The sequence below is a fragment of the Erpetoichthys calabaricus genome, chromosome 18, assembly GCF_900747795.2.
Source record: "Erpetoichthys calabaricus chromosome 18, fErpCal1.3, whole genome shotgun sequence".
NCBI lineage: Eukaryota > Metazoa > Chordata > Cladistia > Polypteriformes > Polypteridae > Erpetoichthys > Erpetoichthys calabaricus.
The window spans coordinates 9,156,826-9,167,818 of NC_041411.2; the positions used below are offsets into that span (position 1 = coordinate 9,156,826).

General features: G+C 41.0%; 1 protein-coding gene across 2 annotated transcripts in view; it reads left to right on the top strand.

The window, feature by feature from the left end:
* glt1d1 (glycosyltransferase 1 domain containing 1) overlaps nucleotides 1–10,312 on the top strand; it is an 80,163-nt gene extending 69,851 nt beyond the window's left edge. For both annotated transcript variants that reach the window (XM_028824021.2, XM_028824023.2), the window contains 4 exons: nucleotides 242–285; nucleotides 5,423–5,543; nucleotides 5,978–6,076; nucleotides 8,599–10,312. In XM_028824021.2, coding sequence (XP_028679854.1) covers nucleotides 242–285; nucleotides 5,423–5,543; nucleotides 5,978–6,076; nucleotides 8,599–8,745 — 411 coding nt within the window. In that variant the 3' untranslated portion in view covers nucleotides 8,746–10,312. The remainder of the gene's footprint in view (nucleotides 1–241; nucleotides 286–5,422; nucleotides 5,544–5,977; nucleotides 6,077–8,598) is intronic.
* The last annotated feature ends 681 nt before the right edge of the window (nucleotides 10,313–10,993 follow it).

Genomic DNA, 10,993 nt, shown 5'->3' on the forward strand with positions numbered 1-10,993 from the left:
CTTGTCATTTCCCTTTTTTGTACTTTATATTATCATAGAATGCGGCTGTTAGACACTCAGCTTGAAGCTGATCTGGCCCTTCCAGTACAATATACCTGTATGAGTAGCAAATCAGCATTTCAGAGGAGCCCTTTGCCTCTTTTTAATGTCACCCTCGCTAACTGGAAGTTTTTCTAATGTCATAAACATTACAGATGAACTGATGCAAAATGTTAACCACACCAATAATGTTAACTTCCAGATTGATCCTGCATTTACAGAAGAGGTCGCGTCAAGTGTTAAAAGGTAAGCCAGACCTTCTAAATCCAAGCTGATGAAAAATGTTTTGTTTTTTTGTTGAGCTCTTGTATTTGATGATCTGCTGGTAAGCAAAGAGAGTTTCAAAGAGGTGCCATTTTAACAAATAATGACACATTATAGGTGCTGTTGCGTTGCTTCCTCACATCTTTAAAATCCTGAGTATTAAGCCCAGCCTGGGAGCTGACCGAATGGTGGTGTTTGCATGTTCTACTTGAGTTTCTATTTTCCTCCAGGTCCTGCTGCTCTCACCTAAAAACACACTTCATAGGTCAATTTGTGACTTTAAATGGCCACAGCTTAAATGACAAAGTATGAGTTTTTCTTGTAACATAGCAGTATAGCCTTGTGCGATGGACAGAGTCTGGCTCTGTGTGACCCTGAATCAGATAAGTGGGATGGGAGATGGATTGGGGAAATGAGCAGCTCAGTTATATGGAGAGCTCGCTGCCTCTTTAGCACTTTGTATCTCAATGAGGAAAAAGAAAGACCACCAGTGCAGACATTACTGCTTCCATCTTGACTTATTCATTTTGCTTATCTATTTGAAAAAAAAAAAATATAAAATATAGGTGAGCAAAAGTAGGTTTACAGTTGTGAGTATGCAAAACACAGTTTATTCTTGAATTATTAATTATTTATTAATTGCTGTATTATTTTGTGCATTATATATTATATATGTACTAGCTGAAATGCCCAGCGTTACCCAGGAGGAAAATAAAATGTTTTTTTTTTTTTTTTTTAAATTGCTTGAGAAAAATATAATTAAAAAAAAAACACAACTTTAAAAATTAAAATAAATGAACAAACAATGAAGACTCACTAATGTCCTTGTCTTGCTGTGTTGTATGTATGTTATCATCCAGTTGACGCTCGGAACCGGCCAACTCTATTTCATTTGAAAAACAACAGGGGTGCGGTGCTGCTTAAACATAAAGAATGCTGGCAGTCACCTCCAGTTCACCCTCTGGTGGTCATTCCGAGTGTCAACTGAATGATAACATGCATACAAGACTGTAAGATCACCCCCCACCCTACCCAGAAGGGGGTGGGTTAGGGCTGATTTTACCCTACAGTTTTTATAGTCAACCAATAAGGAACATGTGTACCAAGTTTCATGAGAATTGCTCCAGCTGTTCGGACGTGATGCTGGAACATACATACACACATTGACCTTTATATATAGAGATTATTATTTAAGTGGGCTTGAATGTATTTTTCCATATGAACAATTGTTAACCTACTTATATATGTATGTGTGTGTGTGTGTGTGTGTGTGTATTTTGTCAGTCAGTCATTTTCTAACCTGCTTTTCCTGAACAGGGCTACAATGCAGGAACAATTCCCTGGACAGGGTGCCAGTCCATCGCAGGGCAAACATACACACACACACACACACACACACACACACACACGTGCACACACCAACCACACCCTAGGGCCAATTTTGTCTAACCAGCATGTCTTCGGACTGTGGGAGGAAACCGAAGCACCTGGAGGAAGCCCACGCAGACACGGGGAGAACATTCAAACTCCATGCAGGTAGGACTTGGGATGCCGATCCTGGTCTATTTACTGTGAGGTAGCAGCGCTACCACTGCGTTGCCCTATATACATTGTAATAGACATATTGTAATAAGCTGGGATGAATGGATCCTTACCTGGCAAGGAGGCCTCTTTATTGAAAGGATGTGGGTGAATGGGCATCCCGACCAGGTTGGTGAGTGGTAACTTTCCTGGTTGGGAGTCCATTATAATGGATTGACAGAGGGAGACTGCTTCCCATGTCCATGTGTTTCCCCTGTACACTCGGTGGTGACATCCCTCTGGTGTGCATCCCATTCTGACACCCGCAGTGCTGCATGGGAGTTGTAGTTTTGTTGAGCAGCCCTGTTAGGGTCTTGCTACTAGGAGGATCTGGTGGAAGCAGGCTCTCCTGTCATGGAGAGGTTCTGTCTGACCCAGAAGGGCTTCCTGGATGCAAAGTGATAGCTCCAGAAGTACTCCGCCTCACCTGGACAGTTGGGAGAGTAGTTGCATGAAGCTCGCCTTTGAGAAGTGCAGAAGGAAGTAGTTGTAATGTTAGAGTTGAAGAATGTGTAAGGTATTTGTGGTGATAAATCTACATATTGGCATGTGGAACTCTGTCTTTACTGTCCTGTCTGGGGTTTTGGTGCTGCAGTAGCCCCTAGTGGTTCATTTTATATATATTGCTTTGCTCGCCCACACCCCAATCAAACCTCCCCCTCCCCGGGGGGCGTGCTTCACGCTCGCCACTTTGTGTCTCTGCCACTCGCGATCTGGGGGGGGTGGGGGACCTGAACACACGCTAAGGAGATGCAGACGGATCAACTGCTGGCTTGCAGCTGCTGCTACTGAGCTGCGTGTTCTGCATATCGCGCTGTGCGTCGATCATTTAAAAGCCTGTACAGCAGCTGTCCTTTTGTCTCACTTCCTTGTCTCGTGGGACATTAAAGTGTCTCCGAGAAATTGTTTGTAAGTAGGACGTGACGTGCAAGTAGTCTCACAGGACTTCAAAGTGTCTCTCTGAGATGATCACGTCTCGACCCAAGATTTTTTTATACTGTATAATAGATATATATATATATATATATATATATATTTATGTCTGTATATGTGTGTTTGTGTGTGTGTATATATATATATATATATATTTAAAAAAAAAAAAAAAAAGGACGGAATCGTGGCTCTGAGGCTAAGGATCTGCTCTGGTATCCAGAAGGTGGCCAGCTCAAATCCCCGTCACTGCCAAAAGAGATCCTACTCTGCTGGGCCCTTGAGCAAAACCCTTAACCTGCAATTGCTCCAGGGGTGCTCGCTGTACAATGGCTGATCCTGCACTCTGACCCCAAGGGGTATGCGAAAACTAGCAAATTCCTAATACAAGAAAATGAATAAGGCGAAAGGTTTAAGTTTAGGTTTATTTGTCAGGTTAACACAGGGTCAACATACAATGAAATGTGTATGACGAGAAAAACAAGTAACTCAGCCTAGATCCAATAAAGCTAAAAAATAATTAAAAAAAAATACAAGTTAAAAATAGACAAGCCATATAAAACAAAATGTGTACGTTTTAAAAGAAGTTATAGAACATATTTATATATGTCTGTGTGTGTATATATATATACAGTATATGCATATACTGTATGTCTCTGTGTGTGTGTGTGTGTGTATTAACATAACCACCGTGCACGGGAGAGCGTCCCTGTCAGGATAAGTCATGGTTCCTTTTCTGATTGGAAAGCCAACAAACCAGAAGACCAAGAGGAAAGTGGAGTGACACCCTACCTTGGCCAGGAGGCAAACAGGAGATCCTCGTGTGGAAGTAGGTGCACTGCTGTCTTGTCTGGGTTGGACAAAAGAATCTTACCCAGCTAGATGGCTAGTATAATGGAGAGACAGGGATAGGCTACAGGGCAGTATCTCTAGTCTTCAGTACCTGTTCAAACACCCACAGGTATGCTGGGAATTGTAGTTCCATGGAGCAACCTTGTTGAGTTAAGGAAGTGCTGCTGGAGTTCATAACCCCTGCTTTCTGGGACTAATGATTGATCTGGCAGTGCTTCCTGTGGGCAGTGCTGTTGTACTGGAAGTACTCTCCAGGTCTCAGATAAAAGCCTCATCCAGGTGAGTTGGAGTTGGGTAGAAGAAGGACAAAGCTCGCCTGGGAGGAGTGGAGTAAGGAATGAAGGAGAGAGAAAAGAGAATACTTGTGTTTTATACAACATGTGAGAAGCCTTTGAAAGGTATTGTTGTTAATAAACCTTGTGTTTGAACCCAGGACCTGTGTGCATGCAGTTGTGTCTGGGTTTTGGGGTGTTGCAATGCCCTTCACTAGGTATAAAAAGTAATAGACCAAGGAATTTTACCATGGTATCACAAAGCAGCGATTCATGTGGTAAACAATCTGCAAAAGAAAAACAACTTAATTAGAACTGTATCTCCTTGGGCCATTTACTAATTAAAACATTTGTCGAGCGTTTACAGGTACTTAAATATTTAATTATGGTTCGATATTGACTACGATGACAAGCTAGGAATAATTTGTTGGCCTTGATCCCTGCATTGCATTATAAGGTACATATTCAAGAGAATAACTAATCTGTGTATCTGTAGAAGAAGCTGCTTACCTGACAAATTCTGCTCTCTGCCTTCGTGAAGGTACATCTTAGATCCGGTATTTTCTGTGTTGGGTTCCAGGGCTTTGTGAGGAGATCACAATTTTTATGTACCTGAATGTGCCAGAAACCCAAACAACAATCTTTAGGTAATTCAAGTGCCATTCTGTAGGGTTTCATATCAGGTGTTTGGTAAGTTGCAGTCATTTCTTGAGATGCCAGTGTAGCAGCTGCTACTTGACATCAACAGAGCAACATTGGAAGATGTAAACGTTCCTTATTCTTTACGGTGTTGCTGATTTGCTTATTGTGTTTGACCCAAGAATTGCACAAGTGCCTCCACTTTCTGAAGCACCAGAAGAGATGTGGAATGAGGAGGGCCCTGTTAAACTTGATCCTTTTCAATTTAGAAAGGTTTGTGACGTGTAGCACCACCATGCAGTATTGGAACACGGTCAGAAAGAAGAGAGAGGCCCTCCAGAGCAGTGTGGCACTTACCTGACTTACCATCACTTGTAGAGCTCTCTACCAAATGCTGCTGATGTCTTCCGACTCATTTGTGTCAGTGAGTGGATGGTATGGTAGTAACAAAACTCAGACCAAATGGAATAAACATGAATGTGTAAAATGGAAAAATGGCCCACTTCGATCTTTTATATGGCATCGTTTATAAAATACTTCATCGCAAGGCAAACACAGAGACATTTGCCTCAGTTAATTTCTTAGATGTGAGCTTGTGATGCTTACATGTCCATCATGCAAAATGATAAGAATATCTGTATATAAATATGAAGACCTTTGTTAAATGTATCTGGGATGAACGTTAAGGCTTGTGATAGGCCAGCGTACCTGAAATCAGTGCTTTACAAGTGACATACTGCTTATTGGCATCAGATGGCAAAAGCTAATTTACATCAGAAGGGTAATTTCCATTCTTGTAAGGAGGCCATTATCTTTGGTGAGATTTGATCATCCATTTTTTTCAGAGCAAATGGGGTTCTGCTGGCATCGGAGAGACCGCAAGGGGAGCTGCAAGCTGCTATGAAGACATCATTTGCCTTGGTGAATAGCTCCATCTCAGAGGGCATGTCTGCAGCAGTCCTCGAGGTAATGAAACAACTGTTAATATTCCCATTGGGTCCTGAGATTGGCCCATGGGGGCTCATTTCTAACAGTCATTTGTACTGGATTTTTATTTTCCTGGATATATGGAATTTAACAAAAATGCAATGTCCAACTAGAAGCTGGCAGTGTCTCAGTCTACACATAGCATTACTATACTGAAATTGGACTTCTGCTGTGAAAGATGTATATTTATAATACTTGGTTGATCAAATAAAATCTGTATAAACGTCAGGATGATTAGTTTATTAGCCACGTGGTTTGTCTTCCCAAGTCTACCCCTGCAGGATCATCTGCTTGATCAGTCCTTCCTCCAGTCCCCCTAAAAGTTGAACAGTTGTAACGGAGAGGATGTGACCTCAGCCTGCAGCTAAAAACATGTCAAATGTGTAACGCCCTCCTGTGCAATTTTCTTTTAGGCAATGAACTTGAATGTGCCAGTCCTAGCCAGAAATATCCCAGGCAATGCAAGCATAGTAAAACACGAAGAAACGGGACTCCTCTTCTCAAGCCCACAGGTAGGGGACGCTTGTTAAGTTGCTGAATATGACTTGGAAGAGTTTTGCTTTTGTTTGAAGCTGAAATGAGGACGTTATTTGTTCTTACTATTTTGTTGTGTTGTCTTTGTATTTTTTGTATTTTATTAGCCTTATTTTAATCTTGTAGAGAATCTAAAGGAATCTTGTTTTTCAGTATAAATTGTATGTCTATAGGAAATAAAGATTTCTGTTTCCTTCAAGGTCTGTACTGAGCACATCTGTGCTCCACTTTCAGATCATAACAGCATTTGAAAATGTCCCATTTTTCCTTATTTATTAATTTACCACCTAATTAGCACAGTTACATGGAACTGGATCAATATAAATGAAATGCTAAGGATTGTCCATCTGTTATGCAAAACCCCATGAACCACGGGGCCTTGATATTGGTTTAAGTTATAATGTAATATGTGCCCCCATTGCAAAAAATTGGATGTGCAATGGGCAAACCCAGCAGCAAAAATGGGCCTCGGGTCCTTCTCATGGCAAACGGTGGCATGGGCATGCAACATGGCTGACAGGAAAAGAACAACGGTGACATCTGCTGAGAGTGAAACACATTGTAGTGGCCACTCATCGGCTGTCATATATATTGTATATATATATATATATATATATATATATATATATATATATATATATATATATATATATATATATATATATATAGTGAAAGACCAGCCCGACTACAGACAGACACCAGGACACACAGAAATCCAAACACACGCTTTTATTTTGTTTCTTCACTACACAGTCCTTTGCACCTCACACACAGTGCATAATCCACCAGCACTATCGCTCACAGTCTTTTCTTTCCTTCTTCTCTGCCATCCTCACTCCTCCACTCACAAGCTCCGTCCTCTGCCTCCCGACTCTGGCTAACTGAATGGAGTGAGGCAGCCCCTTTTACAGTTCACCCGGATGTGCTCCAGGTGCTCCCTGATGTGGCGGAAGTGCTGCAGTCCAGGGCTTAGCCAATGTCCATGCGCCCCCAGGCGGTGGCCATGGGTCCCCCACAGGGTTGAGCTTCCAAGTTCTGTTCCCATGGTCCCAACACCCACCATGGCGGCTGCCTTCTCATGTTCCTGGGGAGGTACTGCTCCTCTCCTGGTCCTTCTATCCTCCAGGTGTCCCAACTGGGCATGAGCCCCAGCTGTCCGCCACAATATAGATACTATTACTTAAATTGTTTTTCATGTTTTCACAACGCACATTTAATTTTGGCCAAAGCGAAGCCACTTTTGCTGTGAATAAGTGAGAACTTACAAGCCTGCGTCCTTTCTTATTTCATGTAATTCTCTCAGGTATTCTGTCTGAGTCAGAATGGAGCAAGAAGATAAAAGCAAAATGCAATTTTCACTTTACAGAAATATCTCAGACCGCTAGTGTAAGGGATCTGGCATTAAGTACGTTAATTGCCTCTTACAGGGAAGACGCTAACAAGTGTGACCTGTGAAGCATTAGATAGATAGATAGATAGATAGATAGATAGATAGACAGATAGATAGATAGATAGATAGATAGATAGATAGGCATGAAAGGCGCTATATCAGATAGATAGATAGATAGATAGATAGATAGATAGATAGATAGATAGATAGATAGATAGATAGATAGATAGATAGGCATGAAAGGCGCTATATCAGATAGATAGATAGATAGATAGATAGATAGATAGATAGATAGATAGATAGATAGATAGATAGGCATGAAAGGCGCTATATCAGATAGATAGATATGAAAGGCACTAAATGAGACAGACAGACAGACAGATAGATACATACATACATTATTAATCCCCAAGGGGAAATTCACATACTCCATTAGCCCGCGTCGTCGAGCTCATTGTTTACGCTCACGTGGAAAGTTGAGTTTCTCTTTGCGGAGTAGTTGTTGAGACGGGACTTGACGTGAGCTCATTTCATTGTTGGCAGACCACTTCTGACAAAATGTCCCTTTTCTCAATAGAAGCATAGCAAGTAGCCCTTCATCTCCTTTTTATCTTAGTTCCATTATGTGGTTCTAATGTTTCCCATTGTAGCATGTTACTTGTGTGAGGACATCATGGCAGTAAATGTTAAATCTTATGAACTCTTAATGTTTAATGTGTAAACGTTTAATGCTTCTTACTATCTTTCTATCCCATAAATGCCAATAGGGATTGTGCTCTGTTGGGCCCTTGAGTAAGACCCTTAACCTGCAATTGCTGAGCGCTTTGAGTAGTGAGAAAAGCGCTATATAAATGGAAAGAATTATTATTATTTATCTTTAATCCATGTAGCAGACATTTTTAAAAATGACTCATTTCCACCATTTAAACAGACCTGTTTTTAAGTTCTGGTCTAACAGGCACCTCCAAAATTCAATTCCCTGCCAAATTGTGGCTTGCTAGGATGCATGACAAAGCAGTCTGAAGCATGATGACAGTTTCCGTAAATACGTGTGAGACATTGTGATTTAGCTATTACAGTATTATTTCTGTATGTGTCTCTGTTTGGCAGGAGTTCATTCAGCTCTCAAAGAAACTGATGCAAGACGCTTCACTGCGGCAGCGACTAGTTCTGAATGCCAAGGCTTACGTGACTGAGCGGCACTCAACGGACATGGAGCGCTTGACCTACCAGCAGCTCATCCACTTACTAAAGTGACTGGACGGCGGACCACGGGCCGTAACTGCTGTGGACAGAGGTCACCTGGTGTCATTTTGGTTTGTGTCGGTGTTGCCCCCTAAAACTGTTGCTCCTTTGTTGGCTCTTCAATCCTCCGCTCACTGAAGCAAACAGCTGACACTGGATATTGACGAAAAAAGATGAGTTTGTTTCCCCTGTGGCTTTAGTTTATATATTATCAGCCAAATGTGACACAAAGGTGCAAAATACGGAAAAAATATGCACACATTTTAAGTTATTTATAAAGAACAGATTGTCTTTTAATCCATTAGTACTTTAAATAGAAATGAAAATATGTGTAAATGTTACATGGAGTTATTGCTTGTACAATGGTGAGTGTCTGACTGATAAAGCAATCCACTTCATTTCAATAATGTAATTGTGAGCAAAAAAAAATCATAGCTGGGAAACAATTTCTATAAAAGCAAAAACTTGGTATCACAAATGTTTTAAAATACGAAATGTAAAAAGAGATATTTAAATATGCACCGTCGTTCTTACCATTTTTGTAACGGTTTCTAAGTAGTATTTGTTAAAATGCACTTTATTGTACTGTAAAATGAATATTTTTGTATTCAAGTTTTCAGAGTGAACAAATTGAAACTTAAAGCAAACACGTCAGCCAGTTACCACGTCGTAGACGTCCAGTGGACAGGCGGTGGCCCCCACTTTGAGGCTGTCGCTCTGTCAGGCTCCTCGTTTCAAAGCCATGCTGCTTGCTTTTGAGAGGACTGGTTCAGGGGTTTTGTTTTTCACTTTGAGTCAGATGGCGTCTGGATTTCTAATGATTGGACACTGGTGTAACTCAGCTAGTAAAGTACTATTTAGAAGTCAAGATGATCTTTTTGTATCCCTGAACGTGAAGCACGCCTCGTCAATGCCGATTTAGAGTTGTCCTTTCTTGTTGGTGTTCAGCTCATATCCCACCAATGCTGGTTAGCACTCACTTATACGGCATGCAGAGAAGGAGAGGCAAACACCCAGAGTGAGGGTGACTTGTGCTAATTCAGAACTTTCTCTTCAGCTTCCTTCCAAGCATTTTATTAAACCAGATAGTTTGACGATTAAAATGAAACATATAGATGATGCTTGATAAATAGGTGCATCAACATTAAGAAACTAAGCTGGAACAAAAACTGGCGGCCACTACGGCCCTCCAGGATTAACTTTGCAGACCCCTTGCACTAGATTGATTGTTTAATCTGGAATTGTCATGCTGAGAAACGAAAACCAGAACTTGGAGTCCAATGAGTAGACGTTAATGACTAGCAGCTTAACCAGATGTTGCTCTGCACAACAAAATCTGTCAAGGGAAAGCATCCATGCCAATGCCCTGTGCACAAAATGTACTAAAGAACTGGTAAGTAAAATGTAATTGGGGATCGCAGCGTGAAAACGTCTATGACAAAGTCTTTAGTGTTTAGTAAAGTGGGATGCCACTGGTGCTGTCATTCATCATTACAAACTGTTGATTTTCATTTTGTCACTTACGGTGACCTGTTTTCTATGTGTAAACAAAAAGAAGTAAATAATGTGATGTGCTGAACATTTATGCACACTCAATGGAAGTCTTTTTCTAATCCGCTCAATTACCGTTGTGTAATTATGAGCGTTTCAGACAGGAGAACAACAGAGAGGTGCATCAGAAATGCTGTTTGTATCATCTGCTCCACTTAGTCCATATTGCAAAGCCAAGCCAGCGTCCTTCCCTCAGCGTTTACAAATCTTTTAAGGAATGTATAGAGGAGCCGCCGCCGTTCAAGGGCCCTCAATAATACAGAAGGTGATATTTTATTAAACATTTCTTGTCCTGACTGCTCTGGCTCAAAGTGTGCATTTTACTGTAGATCAGAATATGACAGTGGGGGACGAAAATGGTAAGATGAATTTAAAACAATTTAAGTCTTTGGTATGATAGACTATTCATATTTTAAGATTTAATCATAAACAATTCATACAGGTTGGGTGGTAGATTTCTGGCTTTTTCTTAAATGGAGATTGTGCTGGAATTGGAGGTATTTGGAATTGGTTGTTGTCCTTCTCATTGGTGTTCCTCAGCTCAAGTGACTTCTCTTTCGGTGAATACATACTTGTCCGCCATAGGCTGGGTGATTTACGGATATTGTGGTCTTCCTCAGTATTTTGGTGAACCTACCAATCTTCTAGCCATTTTAAATACTCACACTGTTTTTTTGGAAGAAATAAGTTGAGAGGACTGGCGAGCTTT